General features: G+C 40.0%; 1 protein-coding gene across 1 annotated transcript in view; it reads right to left on the reverse strand.

Moving 5' to 3' along the window:
- Positions 1-20,462, reverse strand: part of STARD9 (StAR related lipid transfer domain containing 9) — a 152,577-nt gene that overhangs the window by 59,048 nt on the left and 73,067 nt on the right. The window contains 7 exon segments of the mRNA XM_021097164.1: positions 425-502; positions 2,163-2,260; positions 2,440-2,649; positions 3,048-3,145; positions 4,292-4,359; positions 12,077-12,149; positions 13,560-13,629. Of these exon segments, the coding sequence (XP_020952823.1) occupies positions 425-502; positions 2,163-2,260; positions 2,440-2,649; positions 3,048-3,145; positions 4,292-4,359; positions 12,077-12,149; positions 13,560-13,629 (695 nt within the window).

Below are 20,462 nucleotides of genomic sequence, written 5' to 3' on the forward strand. Positions count from 1 at the left end.
AGAGAGGGATGTACTTTGTGGGTCCCACCTGTACTCTTGTGAAGAAAGATAAGATGCAGATAAAGGACAGACTTAATGGTTAAAATCAGAAACAAAGCAGAAGCCTAAGTATTTGCATTCAGGTTGCTACAAAGATGGAGAATCCAAGGACATTTTCTTTGCAGGGCTCCTTCCCCATATCTGCTCACATACAGAACAAGGGCCATCTAGGTGTATGCCCTGTGGATGGTAGAGAGGATACAGTGAGAGGGTGCCAACCATTTGAAACCACACAGGTACCAGAGTAACCCCTGTCCTATCTTTGCTCCTGCCCCTGCCCCACAAGGGTCACCTCGCTGAGAACATAGAATGAAGCAGGGCTCAGATCCCCTGCAAAAAGGAAAAGGGGCTCCTGAGGACAGAAAAGTCCTGACTGCCCACATACCAGCTCGAAGCTCAGCAGCATGGCTTTCAGTCTTCCAATCTCATCTCTGAGCTCTCTGATCAACTTCACATTTGCATCCTGGAACACAGAGAACTCGGTCACCAGCAATTGATATCAGGCCCCCAATGGCTATAGGATGCTACATGCAATTAGCTTGGAAGAAGCGGATTGCTCCTTGGGAGTAACTTCTGGGGTAGTCTTCTCAAAGAGTAGTCTCAGGAGTTCCCATTGTGGCACAGTGGTTAATGAATCCGACTATGAACCATGAGGTTGCAGGTTCGATCCCTGGCCTCGGTCAATGGGTAATGGATCTGTTGTTGCCGTGAGCTGTGGTACAGGTTGCAGACGCAGCTTGGATCCCGAGTGGATGTGGCTGTGGCTGTGGCTGGCGGCTGTAGCTCTGGTTGGACCCCTAGCCTGGGAACCTCCATATGCCGCAGGTGTGGCCCTAGAAAAGACAAAAAAAAAAAAAAAGACCAAAAAAAAAAGACAAAAAAGAAAAACGAAAAGAAGAAAAACAAAAGAAAACAAAAATAATCAAAGTGCGGTCTCAGAGCCAGAGTCAACTTCACCTAAGAACTTATTAGAAATGCAAATTCTTGGAGTTCCCGTCATGGCACAGGGGTTAACAAATCTGACTAGGAACCATGAGGTTGCAGGTTTGATCCCTGGCCTTGCTCAGTGGGTTAAGGATCTGGTGTTGCCGTGAGTTGTGGTGTAGGCTGCAGACGTGGCTCAGATCCCGAGTTGCTGTGGCTCTGGTGTAGGCTGGTGGCTACAGCTCCGACTCAACCCCTAGCCTGGGAACCTCCGTATGCCGGGGGAGCGGCCCTAGAAAAGGCAAAAAGACAAAAAAAAAAAAAAGCAAATTCTGCGAGTTGCCATCGTGGCACAGCAGAAATGAATCCAACTAGGAACCATGAAGTTGTGGATTTGATCCCTGGCCTCACTCAGTGGGTTAAGGATCTGGCATTCCTGTGAGTTGTGGTGTAGGCTGCAGATGCAGCTTGGATCCCGAGTTGCCATGGCTGTGGCGTAGGCTGGCAGCTGCAGCTCCAATTCGACCCCTAGCCTGGGAACCTCCATATGTCGCAAATGCGGCCCTAAAAAGCAAAAAAAAAAAAAAAAAAAAAAAAAAAAGAAAAGAAAAGAAAAGAAAAGGAAGAAATACAAATTCTGTCCCCCACCAACATCTATTACATCAGAAACTCTTGAGGGCTGGGACACACCAGTGGTCTAATGAACGTTCCAAGCGGTTCTGACACACACTAACGTTTGAGAATCAGTGCCCTAGAGCAGGAGGTCAGGCAGGTAACATAAATGTCAGGGCATATATATTGGGCTATATCTATCTGGCCCCCAGTTTGTGATTTCTGTCCCAGAATTTTCACTGAAATTGCAAAGCATGTAAGGAACTTTTGGAATATTCTCATCATTACTCAGTTTTCAAAACTAAAGAATTCATATGTCTAAAGTTTTTAGCCCTAAACAGAAAAGTCACTGCAATTTGCATAGGAAAAAAAATAAAAGATGTATATTAACATAAACTCAGAATAAACGCAGTAAACACAGAAACTTTTAAATAATTTTTCTTCGAGTGGCCAGAATTTCACTCTCTCATCATTCAGAGACAAGTGTGACAGTTGGGGTGAATACGAAGAGAAAGAAATCAATGAGAGAAAGAAAGGAGAACTTGGTGTAAACTGTACCAGACCAGGACCTCAGATGAAGGTCTCACCTCATTTACCCGCGGCTTGTTGATGATGTTTTTGGCATTGGATGCATATCTCAATGTGCTCATGGTCTCACTGTAGCTAGTGTGTGCAGGAGACACGGCTGAAGTAGAAGGAGAAAGTTAAAGAACCCTCCAAGCCCTTCTGACCCAGCCCATGACCACTGGCCTTGCTGCCATGGCCCACGCTGTATAAGGCCCTTGATGAAATGGGTGGCTGTGGCCCTTCCTCTAAAGGAGAGCACCAGTCCTCGCATAGAACCAGCTCCAGTGTCCCACTCACTGGCAACCATGATGGTTCTGGAGTTGCCTCCAAGGCTGTCCTTCAGCAGCCAGGTCAACACAGAGTCCCTGTACGGGATGTAAGACTGCCTCCGGGAGCGTCCCCCGTCACTGCTGGTCCCGGAAGGAGAGCTAGGGACCCCACTGTTGCCACCATCGCTGGCTGAGCTGCTGAAGCTCTGGCAGCTGCTGAACACTTGAGAGTTCTGGGCTTAAAAGACACAAAATAATAAAAGTGGAAGAAAAAAGGAATTAGGAAACAAATGCATTCAAACAAAGCAATGATTGGAGAACATAGCATCATACTTCTGATCTCTTTCTGCACTTGACAGGATGCTTTAAGCATGGGCCCTGAATTAGTCTCTGGACTCAAGAGATAGAATATTTAAGCCGCACAATTTTGTGGTCTCCCTTCTTTTGGGAATGAGAGTGGTAGGATGTGGGTTTATGTTCTGACACCACAAACATCAATTTTTTCATGCCCCAAACCAGAGGGTAACTTTATCAAAAATAACCTTTTAAGTACCTACTCCATTTGACAAAATGAAAACATAGGAGTTATCTTCCAAAGTTTCCTTCCCACTCTGATAATCCAGGCCCAGAAAATACCTAAGGTGGAGATGACGATTCCCAGAGTCACGAGAGACTTGTTGATGTTGGCTCCTTCAGTAAGCCGGTCCTTACAGTAACTGGGATCTGCTCTTTCACTAAAACAGTCAATGAAAACAAAAGCAAACGAGAAGACCCTATCCATATAATGCTGTTGAAAGACACCACCCACTGTATTGTACATCATGTAAAAGACCCCCATAAATAATTTCTCTGAGAATTCAGTTCCAAAAAATAAATGTTACCACTTTGTAATGAACTGGCATTCTTCTGCTTCTCAGGCAGTAAAAATGAAATAATTCATTACATTTGTTTTTGTCTGCCAGGGCACTTTGAGTTAAATGTAATACTTATTTACAGTAATGATATGAACAGTTTTTTTTTTGTATATACAATTCCCCTTTTCTCTATGGTTTTAATCTTACATATTAATGGCTTTATGTCATTAATGGTTTCAAATTCCTTATTTAAGTAAATGGGAAATATTAAAAATTCACACTTCCAGTTGGCTGATACAGTTTCTTCCAGAAAGCACTTAAGCGTTTAAGGGAGTACTGTACCATATTAATTATTTAGCAGGGTTAAAATACAAAGTTTTGCCTTATTTCATGTTACACTTTTTTTCTGATCACATTATTTCTGAGAGTTTCTTCTTTCTGGACATAATGAGCACAATTCATGTTTCCTCCTAATACTTAAAAAGGTAGTATAACTGATTTACTTTTCTGTATGCCTGCAATTAACACAACTTTTTAAGTCAACTATATTCCAATAAAATAAAACTTTAAATAAGGTAGTATTTTCTCCTCAATGCCAGAGTATTTTTTTCTTTTAAAGTAGCATATGGAGCTGCATAAAATCAGTATTAGGTCAAAGGAAAAAAGCATTCTCAGTCACCTCTACTTAGAGCACTGGTTTTCAGTCTTGGTTATACACTGCATGCACCCTGACTCCACTAATAATCTGATTTCTTCGATCTGAGGTGCCACCTGGGCACTGGGAGTTCTAAAAGATCCAGGAGATTTTACTGGGCAGCAAAGACTGAGAACCCCGACACAGAACTTTTCAGCCCCTGGAAAATGATAATTTCTTTATCTAGCATTCAAACAATTAGTTTCTGCTGTAATTTTCTCAGGACGACTGAAATGTGTAAAAGGCTGGAAAAGGTTTATTCCCTGTAAAATGGGAGAGAACAAGGTCATGGTCAAGGGAGTCATTTCCCTTGGCCTTGAGATCCTAATTACCTGCCTGCTAGGTCCACAAGGTTGATCTTGCTAGCAATTTCCGAGGGGAGGTTGTTCTCCAGGATTGCCTAAGGGAGAAAATATGGGTAAAGCTTCTCATTTGGAACAACGTGTTGTCTTCTCCCCATAGACACCCTCCTAACCAAGGTGATATTTGGACTTTTAGCCAGTTCACTCAAGAAATCTGTATTGTAATGTTCTCCTAACCAGATGAGTTCTCAATATTTGACAGATACAATCAGTAAACCCTGGGCCTTCCCCTCATTAAAATTATGAGCAAAACTTCCACACACAAAGTGGGCAAATTCTCACAAAGTTGGCTGAGCACAATTTACCAATTAAATGCTCGACTGCCCTGCAGAAGGCTCTGGCCCTCATCAGTACAGATCCAAAGCAGGTGGGGGGGGGGGGTCCCCTGACGAGAGACTGTCTCTTGTCAACCTCAATCACAGCACGGTACCCTGATGGGCAGGACTCTGCCTCTGTTCTATCCAGGGGCATCCATCCCTCAGAGGCAAAACTACTTCCCCTTTTTCCAAAAAAAAAATTTTTCAATATTTTTTTGTTGTTGTTATTTTATTATAATGGTGTGCATCCATTACCAAAATCCAGTTTTAAAACATTTCTAATGACTCCCCAAATTCCTTCAAGTCTGTTTACAATCCATCTCCATTGCTATCTCCAGTCCCAGGCCACTACTCACTGATTTCCTAGCTCTATAAATTTGTCTTCTCAGGATATTTCAGACACATGGAATCATACAATGTCTGGCTTCTTTCACGGGGCATAGTTTTTTTTTTTTTTTCTCTTCTGGCTTTTTAGGCCCACACCTGAGGCATATGGAAGTTTCCAGGCTAGGGGTCGAATCGGAACTACAGCTGCCGGCCTACACCATAGCCACAGCAAGACCAGATCTGAGCCCTGTCCGCGACCTAGACCATGGCTCACGGCAACACCCGATCCTTAACCCACTGAGCGAGGACAGGGTTTGAACCTGTGTCCTCATGGATCCTAGTCGGGTTCATTAAACACTGAGCCATGAAGAGAGCTCCTGGGCATAATTATTGATCTCTTTGTCTATCTTAACGTTAATGCCACACTATCTTGATTAGTTTATCTTTTTTTTTTAACCTTTTTATTAGGGATAATTCCAAATGTAGGTAAAAATAGAGAGAATAGCATAATGAACCCCAGGTGCTCATCACCATCCTTCAACAATGATCAACTTATGGCCAGTCTTGTTTCACCTACACCTCTGCTTATTCCCCCTAATCCACATTATTTTGAAGCCAATTCCAATCACTAAAATCTCATTTGTAAATATTACAATGTGCATCTCAAAGATAAAAGCTCTTAAAAGCATAACCACAACACCATCAGTATACCTAGAACATTAACAATAATTCCTTAGAGCATCAAATAACCAGTCACTGTTCAAATTTCTTACTAATAACTTGTTTCTGGAGTTCCCGTCGTGGCGCAGTGGTTAACGAATCCGACGAGGAACCATGAGGTTGCGGGTTCGGTCCCTGCCCTTGCTCAGTGGGTTAACGATCCGGCGTTGCCGTGAGCTGTGGTGTAGGTTGCAGAGGCGGCTCGGATCCCGCGTTGCTGTGGCTCTGGCGTAGGCCGGTGGCTACAGCTCCGATTCAACCCCTGGCCTGGGAACCTCCATATGCCGCGGGAGCGGCCCAAGAAATAGCAACAACAACAACAACAAAAAAGACAAAAAGACAAAAAAATAAAAAAATAACTTGTTTCTTTGAATCAGAATCCAGCTAAAGTCCTATATACTGTATTGGTTTCTAAGGCAAATAACTTTTGAAAATGTGAATGTACTATCTTTTTTTTTTCCAGTTTTACTGAGATACAATTAACAGATCACATTATATAAGTTTAAAGCATATGACATGATAATATATGTATATATTGTAAAACTATAATAACTTTATCAACCATTACCTCACAGTTACAATTTTTTTCCTCTGTGATGAGAACTTTTAAGATCTACTCTCTTAGCAACTTTAAAATAAATAATACAGTATTATTAACTACAGTCATGCTGTTGTACATTACATCCACAGAGCTTATTTATAACTGGATACTTTAGCTTTGTGCAATATATGGTTTATCCAAGAGAATGTTCTGTGTGCACTTAAAAATGTATTCTGCAGATGTTAAGTGGAGTGTCATTTACATTTTTTTATTTAATGATTTTTATTTTCTCTATTATAGCTGGTTTACAGTGTTCTGTCAATTTTCTACTGTACAGCAAAGTGACCCAGTCACACATATGCATTTCTTTTTCTCCCATTATCATGCTCCATCATAAGTAACTAGATATAGTTCCCAGTGCTATCTCGTCGCTTGTCCACTCCAAAGGCAATAGTTTGCATCTATTAACCCCAAATTCCAAGTCCATCCCATTCCACCCCCCTCGGCAATCACAGTCTGTTCTCCAAGTCCACAATTTTCTTTTCTGTGGAAAGGTTCATTTGTGCTGTATGTTAGATTCCAGATATAAGTGATATCACATGGTATTTGTCTTTCTGACTTACTTCACTTAGTATGAGAGTCTCTAGTTCCATCCAGTGGAGTATCTTTAAACATCAGGTCACAGTGATGGATGATGTTGCTCAAATCTCGTATATTCTTATTGATTTCTGCCTAGTTATTTTACTAATTATTGAAAGTGTGCTGTTGAAATCGCCAACTATTGTTATGAAATTGTCTATTTCTCCTTTGAATTTTCAGCTTTTCCTTCTTATATTTTGGAGCTCCATTGTTGAGAAAACATACATTTATAATTGTTATATCTTCTTGATGTACAGACTTTTTTTTTTTTTGTCTTTTTAGGGCCACACCTGCGGCATATGGAGGTTCCTCGGCTATGGGTCAAATTGGAGATGGAGCTGCTGGCCTACACCAAGCCACAGCAATACCGGATCTGAGCTGCATTTGCGACCTACAGCACAGCTCATGGCAATGCCAGATCCTTAACCCACTGAGCGAGGCCAGGGATTTAACCTTTGTGTCCTCATACTTTGTTTCTAGTCAGATTTACTTCTGAAGAGCCACAACAGTAACTCCTGTACAGACCTTTTATCATTAGGAAATGTCCTTCTTTGTCTCCAGCATATGTCTTAATCTATTTTTTTTTCCTTGCTTTACATTAATATAGTACTCTAGCTCTCTCATGATTTGCATGGTGTATCTTCTCCCATCCTTTATTTTCAATCTATACGTATTTTTGATTCTAAGAATTTTTTTTTTTTGTCTTTTTGTCTTTTCTAGGGCCACACCCACAGCATATGGAGGTGTCCAGGTTAGGGGTCGAATCGGAGCTGTAGCTGCTGGCCTGTGCCATAGCCATAGCAATGCCAGATCCGAGCCACATCTGTGACCTACACCACAGCTCATGGCAATTCCAGATCCTTAACCCACTGAGGCCAGGGACTGAAACCACAACCTCAAGGTTCCCAGTCAGATTCGTTTCCTCTGCACCATGACAGGAACTCCCTAAGAAGTGTTTCTTGGGGGAGGGAGTGGGAGGGATCGAGAGCTTGGGCTTATCAGACACAACTTAGAATAGATTTACAAGGAGATCCTGCTGAATAGCATTGAGAACTTTGTCTAGATACTCATGTTGCAACAGAAGAAAGGGTGAGGGAAAAAATGTAATTGTAATGTATACATGTAAGGATAACCTGACCCCCTTGCTGTACAGTGGGAAAATAAAAAAAAATATTAAAAAAAAAGAAGTGTTTCTTGAAGATAGTATATAGTTGAGTATTGCTTTTATTCAGTTGGACAATTTGGACATTCATTCATATTTAATGTAACTATTGATGTGTTCAGAATCATGTCTGTTCTTTTTCTATTTATTTTCTAATTATCTCGTGTTTTTGTTTTTTCTGTTCTTCCTTCACTGCCTTCTCTTAATGTAAGTATTTTTAGTGTACCATTTCATTTCTGCTGATTATTTTCTTTTCCATCCTTTTAGGGCTGCGCCCATGGCATATGGATGTTCCCAGGCTAGGGGTCAGATCAGAGCTGCTGTCCTACGCCACGCCATAGCAACATCAGATCCGAGCCACATCCATGACCTACATCACAGCTTGAAGCAACAATGGCTCCTTTAACTCACTGAGTGAGGCCAGGGATCAAACTTGCATCCTTATGGATATGAGTCTGGTTCTTAACCCGCTGAGCCACAATGGAAACTCCCATTTCTGATTTTTAAACTGTATTTTTGAGCTATTTTTCTGGGCCATGCCTGAGGCATGTGGAAGTTCTTGGGCTAGGGATCAAACACGAGCGAGAGCAGCGACCTGCACCACAGCAGTGACAACACCAGATTCTTTAACTACTGGCCCACCAGGGAACTCCCTGAGCTATTTTCTTGTGGTTCTACTGATCACAATATGCATCATAACTTATCGTGATAAATTTCAAAACACAATAACTTAATTCCTATAAAATACAGAAAGTTTGCTCCAATATATCTCCTTTTCTTCCTCACTCCCTTGTGCTATTATTATATATGACAATGTAAATATATGCTATATAATAATGCATTATAATTACTGTATGATTTACACAATCTTATTCTTTTCATAAGAAGAAATGAGAATGAGTCTATTCGCATAGTCTTTTTTTTTTTTTGGTCTTTTTGCCTTTTCTGGGGCCGCTTTTGCTGCATATGAAGGTTCCCAGGCTAGGGGTCTAATCAGAGCTGTAGCTGCCGGCCTACACCAGAGCCACAGCAACTCGGGATCCAAGCCATGTCTGCGACCTACACCACAGCTCATGGCAATGCTGGATCCTTAACCCACTGAGCAAGGCCAGGAATCAAACCCGCAACCTCATGGTTCCTAGTCAGATTCATTAACCAGTGCGCCACGATGGGAACTCCTGCATTGTCTTTTATATTTACCCACATATTTACCATTCTCAGCACCCTTCATTTCTTCCTCTATACTGAAGTTACTGTCTGATTATCACTCTCTTTCAGTCTGAAAGATTTCACCTAGTTTTCTTATATGTAGGTCTGCTAACAATAAATTTTTTTTTCCTTTTTTAAAATGATAGTTATTTCACCCTAACTTTGGAAGTAAGTTCTGCTGCATATACAATTCTTGGTTGATAGTTTTACTTCCATTCAGCACTCTTCTTCTGGGGTCCAATGTTTCTGATAAGAAGTCAGCCACTAATTACGTAATTATTTTTCTGTATATCATGAGTCATATTGCTCTAGATGGTTTCAAGATTTTCTCTTTGACTTTCAACAGTTTGACTATGATGCGTCTAAGTGTGGGTCTCTTTGTGTTAATTTTACTTCAAGTTCTTAAGCTTCTTAGATCTTGAAACTTAAGTTTTCAACAAATTTGGCAACTATTTTAGGCCACTGTTTTTCAATTTTTTATAATGCCTGCTTTCTCCCTTTTCTTCCTGGGATTCCCATTACACTTGTGTTAACAAAACTGGTGTCCCACAGGTCTGTGCAGCTCTATTCATTTTACTTTAATTTTTTCACTCTGTCTTCTTTAAAATGAATGATTTCTATTGGTCTATCTTCAACTTCACTAATTCTTCTGCTGTATCAAATCTGTTCTTGAGGAGTTCCCACCGTGGTGTAGCAGAAACGAATCTGACTAGGAACCATGAGGTTGCGGGTTCGATCCCCGGCCTTGCTCAGCGGGTTAATGATCCAGAGTTGCTGTGAGCTATGGTTTAGGTTGCAGACGTGGCTTGGTTCTGGCATTGCCATGGCTCTGGTGTAGGCCAGCAGCAACAGCTCCAATTAGACCCCTAGCCTGGGAACCTCCATATGCCGCTGGTACAGCTCTAAAAAGACAAAAGACTAACAAACAAATCTGTTAAGTCCCATTAGTAAATTTTTCATTTCCGTTAATATACATTTCCAGAATTTCCCTCCTAAAATAATTCCTATCATTTTATTGAGATTCCCTAGAGTCACTGCCATCATGTTTTCCTTTAATTCTTTAAACATGGTTTCCTTCAACTCTGAACATATTTCTATTAGCTGCTTAGAAGTCTTTGTATGCAAATCCAACATCTGGAGCACTTAGAGTCAGTTTCTATTGACTTTTTTTTAATCCTTAGCATATCCTGTTTGATTGCTTTTGCGTGTCTAATAATTTTCAGTTAAAAAAAGACATTTAAGATAACACTGTAACGACTCTAGATTCTGATTTTTTCCTCTTGAGGTTGGTAGTAGTTGTTGTTTTGTCTGGTAATCTGCATGGACTAAATCGCTAAAATCTGTGTCCGTCACAGCATATAGCCAAAGAGATCTCTTTCGTTTTTTTCCTTTAATTGTTTTTGACTGTAAGCTTGGCTTTTAGGGGGCTATCCTGTGTCTGCATGGCTTAATGTTCAGCCAAAGATGGGTCAGAAGTTGTAATTAAAAACACCCTGAGTCAATAGTACTTTTATCTCTGTTAAGAGATCTATATGTAGATGGGGCTATGCACTAAGATTTGGGGCTGTTTTAAGTTTACCCCAGTACTCACAAGCCACAGGGCCCTTTTATGTCTTCTCTGCACATATGTGAAGAGTCATCAGGGCTGGGGTGGAGTGTGGGAAGTTGAGCCCATGTAGTCTCTGTTGCATATGTGCACAGTTTTTGTTTAACCTAGGATATGTGAAGATGTTATCAAGTCTCCTATCACAGTATTATCTCCTAGAAATCACTGTTTAATCCCCAGATAATCTGCCAGTTCATTTCTTGCCTTAAATAGACCTACAATCTCAGGCTAATAGAGACACAGATCTCCTTGTTAGCTTGCCACCAAGATCACTACTTTAACTGACAATGCTCCTAATCGAGTGAGTCCACTAGCAGGTAGCAAGAAGAGCTGCTGGTTTTCGCCACCTTCCCTTCTCTGATTGAACTACCTCCATAACAGACATTGGAATGTGGGTGGGGAGGATGGGAGCAGCCCAAGGGACCACAGCACACATTTGCACTGTTCTTACCTGCAATTCAGTAGTTCTCTTGAATAAATGCTTCTTGGATTACAATATGGCTTTGGTCTATTTCTAGAGTATAGAAATGGCTGCTTTGACAGTGTTGTCTAGGTTTTTAGTTGCTTTGAGCGGATAGGATGTGTCAATCTTCTCACTCCATCATGATGGAAGTGAATCTTCTACTTCTTCATTTTAATGCTTACTTTCATTTCAATCTTGCTTTTCATTTTAAATGCCCATACTGATCATACAGATATGAAAATATTTGAAATGTTAAAAGTAAAATATAAATCAAAGATATTTTGATTTGTCTTTAAGAACTGACTCTACCCTTTCTGGGTGTATAGCTTAGTAGATTGTGTGTAGGTCCTCCTTATATTAGGTCCTATTAGAGGACTTATAAAGGGGTGGGTAGGAAGAAAGAAAAAGAAATAGGAGGGAAGAAGACTTCCCATTGTGGCTTAGCAGGTTAAGAATCCAACCAGTATCCATGAGGATGTGGGTTCAATCCCTGGCCTCACTCAGTGGGTTAAGGATCTGGTGTTGCTGAGAGCTGCAGTGTGGGTCGCAGATGTGCTCAGATCTGTGTTGCTGTGGCTGTGGCGTAGGTCAGCACTTGCAGCTCCAATTCTCTAATCCAGACCCCTAGTCTGGGAATTTCCATATGCCTCAGGTACAGCCCTAAAAAGAAGAAGAAGGAAAAAAAAAAAAAAAAGAAATAGGGGGAAGATAGAAAGTACTCAAAAGATAAGTGAAAAGACGACCTCCAAGCAAATATAAGTGGTAACCAACCTGTGTATAGTAGATAGTGAAGATGGCATGGGATCTGCTGCTGGCCTCATGAACATGGGTTGCTGCTGTGATTCTGTGTGTAGAAGGGAAGAAAATTAGGAGAAGGATTGTTTATGCATGGTGGATCCTTAAGATCTATGAGGAACACAAGAAATGTTAGTCTGAGATTGACAAGTGAGGTTCACAAAACATCCATATTTAGTCTGTTATAGTTAGGAGAGGGGTCCAAACAGGGAAGAGGCAGTGCTTTAGGTACTGATATCTCAGGATAAAAGCAAATGTAGTAGCTTCATGCTAAACCACAATTAGAACTCTTTTTAAGCAACAGAAGCTAAAAGTCAGAGTTGTAAAGATGATACTACAGTGTCATCAATGTGGAAGAATATTCCCCAAACAAACCTATTTAAGACAAGCAGAGGTGAAGAGCTTGCTGGAAAAGCCTCAAAGAGAGAGAGAAGGTCAGTCATGGTTTAACACAGAATATTAATCTTATAGTGCCAGAAAGAGCTTTAAAATGATTTATATCAACATCGTTCTTAGGCCAGGTAGAATTCATAGTCTCCTGGAGCGAGTCATTCAGTGTTAATCCTTCAAGTCAGGAGAGTTTTCCCTTCTTCTAAATCCAAGTCAATCTTGTTCCAGTTTAAGACCAACCCAATGACTTCTATTCTCAGAGGAGTTGCAGAATTGAATAAAAGAGTCAAAATCTAGAGGATGGTCTCAGTGATTCAAAGATAAAAAGGACAAAATGAAGCCTGACACTTAAAGATCAAGGAACTCAGGATATCCTGAAGGCCAATACAAAAGTGACTCTAGGAGAGTTTCATGAATGCCAAGGAGCAGAATGCTAAGTTTAAATTCCTTCCTTCATGTTCAATTAACTTGGACCTGTTATCCATAGGGTAAATAAAAGTCTCTAAACTGCCCCATTTTTTTCAGGTAAAAAGGGTAATTTTTTCAGGCACATATTAATAACATTCTGGATATTTCATAGTAACTAACAATATGGAATATTATCATAATTTACAATAACTTTTAGAAGCGTCTACTGCACTTACATATTCATAGCAGATGCAAAACATTCTTTTTGGATAACCTTTACAGTATGCAAAACTAGAAGAAAAATGGTTTTCTCAATCACTTTAAACTATATATAAACTATATTAAACGATATCATCTCTACCACAGACAGTGCAGACAAGAATCTTTTGTTTGATCAAAACAGGAGAAGTTGTGTATTCTAAGACAGAGCATAGAATAATTAACTGGGCTTACTGACTAATATTATTACATCCAGAACAAACTCCAACTTCATCTTTAGTGAGAATGGCACTAAATCTTAGCCACGGCCCCTTACCCTGGGTACATTACTGTTCTGTGAATGTGGAGAGCTGCAGAGAAAATATACAGATGCAAAGGGGGATGAGAACATGGGAAAGACAAATGAGATTGCGAGAATGACAGGGACAAACAAACCTGTTACCTGTTTGCTATCCCCTCCTCCAAGAGTTGAATTACTTGCTTATAGTTGGTAACTACATGTTGAGATAAACCTATCAGATTTGTGAGGAGGAAAAAAGAAATTAAATAAAACTTTTTGCAAAGTTTAACCTTTTCCTTTAAGTAATTAACTTTATCATCCTATTTCTTATTAGTTGATAAGCAAGAATGAGGGAATGACTTCATTCATTCATATAATAAATTAAGTCAGTAAATGTTTATTGGGAGCCTACTGTCAGGCATTGACAGGCTCCTGGAACACAGGTCTCTGCCCTCACAGAGTCTGGAAGTCACTTGGTTATGATAACAACAAAAAGAATAACAATAATAATTACTTACGATTTTGCTATATATAGTTATAAGTTCTCATATATTACCTCATTTGCCCTTTACAAAATTCCTGAATTAGGCACTATGTACCCCCACAAAATGGTGGACTCAGTGTGACATACACAGATCCTTATCCTCCCACAGAGGATCATGAGAAATCATGAGAAATTATATGCTACATGATAATACGGCCACATGCCATGGGAGCGGAAAGAATAAATGCTGAGGGGACTAGAGTGGTAAAGACAAGCTCCATGAAGGAAATGAGACTTGAATTTAGCCACTATAGAATGAGTAGGATTTAGATAGATCAAGAGGAGCTCAGGGGCATGAAAGTCCATCTTTGTGACTGGTTACCCTCTGGGTAAGACAAGGCCTTCACAACCGTGCTAGAGAATCTCTGTATTAAAGATTCAGGGGAGTTCCCCCGTTGTGGCTCAGTGGTTAATGAATCTGACTAGGAACCATGAGGTTGTGGGTTCGATACCTGGCCTTGCTCAGTGGGTTAAGGATCCGGCATTGCCATGAGCTGTGGTGTAGGTTGCAGACGTGACTCGGATCCTGCATTGCTGTGGCTCTGGTGTAGGCCAGCAGCTACAGCTCCAATTGAACCCCTAGCCTGGGAACCTCCATGTGCCGCAGGAATGGACCTAGAAAAGGCAAAAAGACAAAAAAAAAAAAAAAAAGATTCAGGAACAAAGTAACTCCACGGGCTCATAGCGGAATACAACTACAATAAAAATCAGCAAAGTACCTTGAACAGTGATTGGATTTTTTTATATTAAGGAATTATTGCTATTGCTTAGATGAGATAAGTTTTGTAGGGGTGATTTTTTAAAAAACACTCCATATCTTTTAGGGCTATATACTAAAATATTTATAGATGAATTGATGTGACATCTGGAATTTTCCTCAAAACAATATAGAATGAGGAATGTGGACAATAATGTAGATAGGGCAGAATTTGTCAATGGTTATGGGGTAAAACATGGAGGTCTATTTTTGTTCAAAATGTTCAAAATTCTCTATAATAGAAAGAATTTTTAAAATTGAATTAAAGATAGAGACCTTCTGCTTTCAGTAATGGAAAACTAGATAAGAAACAACACTTCCACTGAAGACTTTTAGAAACAAAATATAAACAAATAAAAACAAAATATAAAAGACATCATCTTGAAGACACAGAGGGGTGACCAGAGAGTAAAATTTTTCCAGGCCATATATTGGGGGAAGATGGAGGCCCAGAAAAATAAACCCTTTTTTGCCAAATCTTGAGAAGTGGCTGACAGGGGTTCTCTTAACAGGACTAGGGAGACACAGACTGCAGTCCAGAGCCCACCCAAAGGGGGCCCTATGGTACCCCATCTCTTTGGGTTGGAAGCTCAAAGGACTGAAACACAGGAATAAAGTTGAATTAGAAGTAAACAGCCTTTGAAGGGATGGCAGCTCAGCTTTGAACATTCTTAGTCCTTAAATTGGACTAAGGTGATTCTGGATCACTGGTACGTATAGGAACCTGGCACAAACAAATTTAAGTCATCTTACCAGACGATATCATTGTTCTAGACCTCAAAAAAAAAAAAGTTTTGTCTTTTGTCTTTTTAGGGCATAGGACTCCCAGGCTAGGAGTCAAATTAGAGCTATAGCTGCCAGCCTACGCCACAGCCACAGCAGTGTGGGGTCCGAGCCGAGTCTGCAACCTACACCACAGATCACGGCAATGCTGGATCCTTAACACACTGAGCAAGGCCAGGGAGCCAACCTGCAACCTCATGATTACTAGTCAGGTTTATTAACCACCGACCCAGGACGGGAACTCCAAGGCCTCCAAACTATTTTAATAAACAATTTAGTAAATATTGTCTGGCACAAAATTTTAACAAACCAGACACATTTAGCAGGCCTGGCAACATAAATGAAAACCCCCAGCAAAAACAATAGGGAATAGAAAGAGACCCAAGAGGAATTCCCTGGCTCAGTGAGTTAAGGATCCAGCATTATCACTGCTGTTTCTCAGATAATGCCATGGTGTGGGTTTGAGCCCTAACCCTGGAATTTCCCCATGCCACAGGTACAGTTGGAAAAAATAAAGAGAACCAAAAAAGATCCAGATATTGGAATTACAGTAACTTTAAAGTAACTCAGCTTATTACGCTCAAGGAGCTAAAGATAAGATTATAAAATTTCAAAGAAAATTGAAGACTATAATAAAAAGGATCAAACGTAGATTTGGGAAATGAAACATACTATAAGTGAAAGTAAGACCTCAATATATAGAAGTTAAACAGCAGGTTAGACACAGGTGAAAAAAATTAGTGAACAAGAACACATGTCAACACATAACCAAAATAAAGCAGAGAGAGCCAAAAGATACGAAATATAGGAGAGTAAGAATCATAAGGTATATATATATATATATATATATATGGCTTAGGTCTAACATAGCTGTAATTTCTGAGTTCCAAAAGAAGAGAGTGGGTAAAAGCAATGTTAAAAGTAATACTAAGAAATGTCCACAACAAATAAAAAGATATAAAACCACAGATTCAGGAAGCTTGAAACAATTTTTTAAAAAAATCTACCCCTAGGTACTTCATGGTAAACTGTTAAAAACCAAAGGCAAAGAGAAAACCACTAAAAGATTTACTAAGATGACTTCTCAAAAGAAATAATGGAAGGCAGATGACAATGGGATAATTAACTGCTGAAAAATATACACCAACTTAAAATTCTATACTTAGTGGATTTTTCCTTCAAGAACAAAGAAAAAATAGTTATTTTCAATCAATTGAAAAACAAGAGAATTCGTAAACAGCAGACCTACACTAGAGGAAATACTAAAAGTTATTTTTGAGGCTGAAAAAAAAATACCAGACAGAAGGTAGATTTAAAAAAAAATTTAGGAGTTCCTGTCTTGGCTCAGTGGTCAACAAATCCGACTAGGAACCATGAGGTTCGATCCCTGGCCTCGCTCAGTGGGTTAAGGATCCGGTGTTGCCATGAACTGTGATGTAGGTTGCAGACAAAGCTCGGATCTGGTGTTGCTGTGACTGTGGTGTAGGCCAGCAGCAACAGCTCCGATTAGACTCCTAGCTGGGAACCTCCATATGCAGTGGGTGAGGCCCTAGAAAAGAAAAAAAAAAAAAAAATTTAGACCAAAATAATGACACATAAGTCATGAAGGGATAAATGGAGTTCAAGTTTTCCAACATTCTTTCTTTGGGATGAAGTAAAAGTACCAACTAATATTAGTCTTTGATAAGTCAATGATCCATGTTGTAATCTCTAGGACAACTACAAAAATAATAAGACAATGTATAAACAGTAAGCTAAAAGAAAAGAAATATGGGATAATGTAAAAATTAACCAACTCAAAAGTCATGCAAGTAGAGAAAAAGGAACATAAAACAGACAACGTAAATAGAAACATAAGGTAACAGAGTTATATCCAAATAAAATTAGTAACTACATTAAAAATAAACAGACCACATGCTCAAATTAAAAGATCAAAATTGTGATGAAACAAAGTGAAAGCCAAATAAATATTTTTATTAAAAACACATCTAAAACATATAGATACAGAAAAGAAGAAAGTATAAAAAAGATTAAAATGCCCACACTAACGAAAATAAAGCTAGAGTAGTTATAGTAATATCTGACAGAGTAGACTTCAAGGCAAAAGCATTACTAGAAATAAAGAGGAATCCTCCAAAATGATAAAAGCATTCAACTCACCAGGAAAATTTAATAATTCCAATTCTGAAGTACCAAAATGTATACAACAAAAATTGACAGAATTAAAAGGAGAAAAAGACACCCATAGTCATAGCAGGAGATTTTAACTCACTTTTTTTTTTTTTTTTTTTTTTTGGCCATGTCTGTGGCTTGTTGAAATTCCTGGACCAGGGATCAGAAGTCATACCACTGAACAGGATAGAAAGCCGAGAATTAAACCCCCACACCTACAGCCAACTAATCTATGACAAAGGAGGCAAGAATATACAGTGGAGAAAGGACAGCTTGTTCAATAAGTGGTGCTGGGAAAACTGGACAGCCACGTGGAAAAGAATGAAATTAGAACACTCCCTAACACCATATGCAAAAATAAACTCAGAATGGATTAAAGACCTAGATACAAGATCAAACACTATAAAACTCTTAGAGGAAAACATAGGCCAAACACTCTCTGACATAAAGGACAGCAACATCTTCTCATATCCACCTCTTAGAGTATTGACAATAAAAATAAAAAGAAACAAATGGGACCTAATCAAACTGAAAAGTTTCTGCACAGCAAAGGAAACCCTAAACAAAACAAAAAGACAACCCACAGAATGGGAGAAAATCTTTGCAAGTGAATCCACTGACTAAGTATTAATCTCCAAAATTTATAAACAACTTCTGCAGCTCAATACCAAAAAAACAAACAAACCCATCAAAAAATAGGCAGAAGATCTAAACAGACAGTTCTCCAAAGAAGACATATGGATGGTCAAAAAACACATGAAAAGATGTTCAACATCACTCATTATTAGAGAAATGCACATCAAAATCACTATGAGGGGAGTTCCCGTGGTGGCGCAGTGGTTAACGAATCCGACTAGGAACCATGAGGTTGCGGGTTCGATCCCTGCCCTTGCTCAGTGGGTTAACGATCCGGCGTTGCCATGAGCTGTGGTGTAGGTCGCAGACGCGGCTCGGATCCCGCGTTGCTGTGGCTCTGGCGTAGGCCGGTGGCTACAGCTCCGATTCGACCCCTAGCCTGGGAACCTCCATATGCTGCGGGAGCGGCCCAAGAAATGGCAAAAAGACAAAAAAAAAAAAAAAAAATCACTATGAGGAGTTCCCGTCGTGGCGCAGTGGTTAACGAATCCGACTAGGAACCATGAGGTTGCAGGTTCGGTCCCTGCCCTTGCTCAGTGGGTTAACGATCCGGCGTTGCCGTGAGCTGTGGTGTAGGTTGCAGATGCGGCTAGGATCCCGCGTTGCTGTGGCTCTGGCGTAGGCTGGTGGCTACAGCTCCGATTCAACCCCTAGCCTGGGAACCTCCATATGCCGCGGGAGCGGCCCAAGAAATAGCAACAACAACAACAACAAAAGACAAAAAGACAAAAAAAAAAAAAAAAAAAAAAAAAGCTGGAAAACACGTGGAAATGGATTATCCCTTAGAGCTTCAAAAAAAAAAAAAAAAAATCACTATGAGGTACCACCTTACACCAGCCAGAATGGCCATCATCCAAAAGTCTACAAACAATAAGTGCTGGAGAGGGTGTGGAGAAAAAGGAACCCTAGTACACTGTTGGTGGGATTGTAAATTGGTGCAGCCACTGTAGAAAACAGTATGGAGATTGTTCAGAAGACTCAAAATAGAACTCCCATTTGATCCAGCAATCCCACTTCTGAGCATCTATCCACAGAAAACCATGACTCGCAAAGACACATGTACTCCGATGTTCATTCAGCACTCTATACAATAGCCAAGACATGGAAACAACCTAAATGTCCATCGACAGAGGAAAGGATCAAGAGGATGTGGTACATATACACAATGGAATATTACTCAGCCATTAAAAGCAATGAAATACCAGTATTTTTAGCAACATGGATGGACCTAGAAATTATCATGCTAAGTGAAGTCAGCCATACAATGAGATACCAACATCAAATGCTTTCACTGACATGTGGAATCTGAAAAAAGGACAGAATGAACTTCTTTGCAGAACAGATACTGACTCACAGACATTGAAAAACTTATGGTCTACAAAGGAGATAGTTTGGGGGGTGGGGGGATGTGCTTGGGTTATAGGATGGAAATCCTGTGAAAATGGATTGTTATGATCATTATACAACTACAGATGTGATAAATTCATTCAAGTAATAAAAAAAAGAAGAGGAGGAAGAGAAACAGGGCAAGGAAGATGATGATTACAGAATTTCACTTTTTTTTTTCTTCAGAATTTCACTCTTGAACATACATGCAACAACTCCAAACAAAACACTAGAAATACAAATCCAGCAAATATAAAAAGTATGATACATCACAATGAACTTGGGTCTATGCCAGGAATGCAAGATTGCTACAGCATTCAAAAATCAGCATAATTTACCATATTAACAGGATAAAGGGCACATTTGCATATAGAAAAGCACTTGCAAAAATTCAGTAGCTAGTAGTTTCTGTAGTGGCTTGGCGGGTTAAGAACCTGAGATAATGTCCATGACGATGAGGGTTCTATCTCTGGCCTCAATCAGTCGCTTAAGGATCTGGCAATGCCACAAGCTGTGGTGTACGCTGGCAGCTGTGGCTCTGATTTGACCCTTAGCCCAGGCACTTTCATATGCCACAGGTGCGGCCATAAAAATTAAAAAAAAAAAAAATCAGTAGTTGCTTATATTAAAAAATTCTTAGTACCCCTTCCATTTCCCTTTCCTGAATAATTTAGTCCTTAAGTCCTTAAGTGAAGCAAAGCAAGGCAGGCAACGACACCAGGGTGAAGAGCCTAAGAGGAGTGAGAAGGGTGTCCATGCAGAGAGAAGGCCTGGCACCACACTGGGG

The sequence above is a fragment of the Sus scrofa genome, chromosome 1 (assembly GCF_000003025.6).
Source record: "Sus scrofa isolate TJ Tabasco breed Duroc chromosome 1, Sscrofa11.1, whole genome shotgun sequence".
In the NCBI taxonomy this organism is placed as follows: domain Eukaryota; kingdom Metazoa; phylum Chordata; class Mammalia; order Artiodactyla; family Suidae; genus Sus; species Sus scrofa.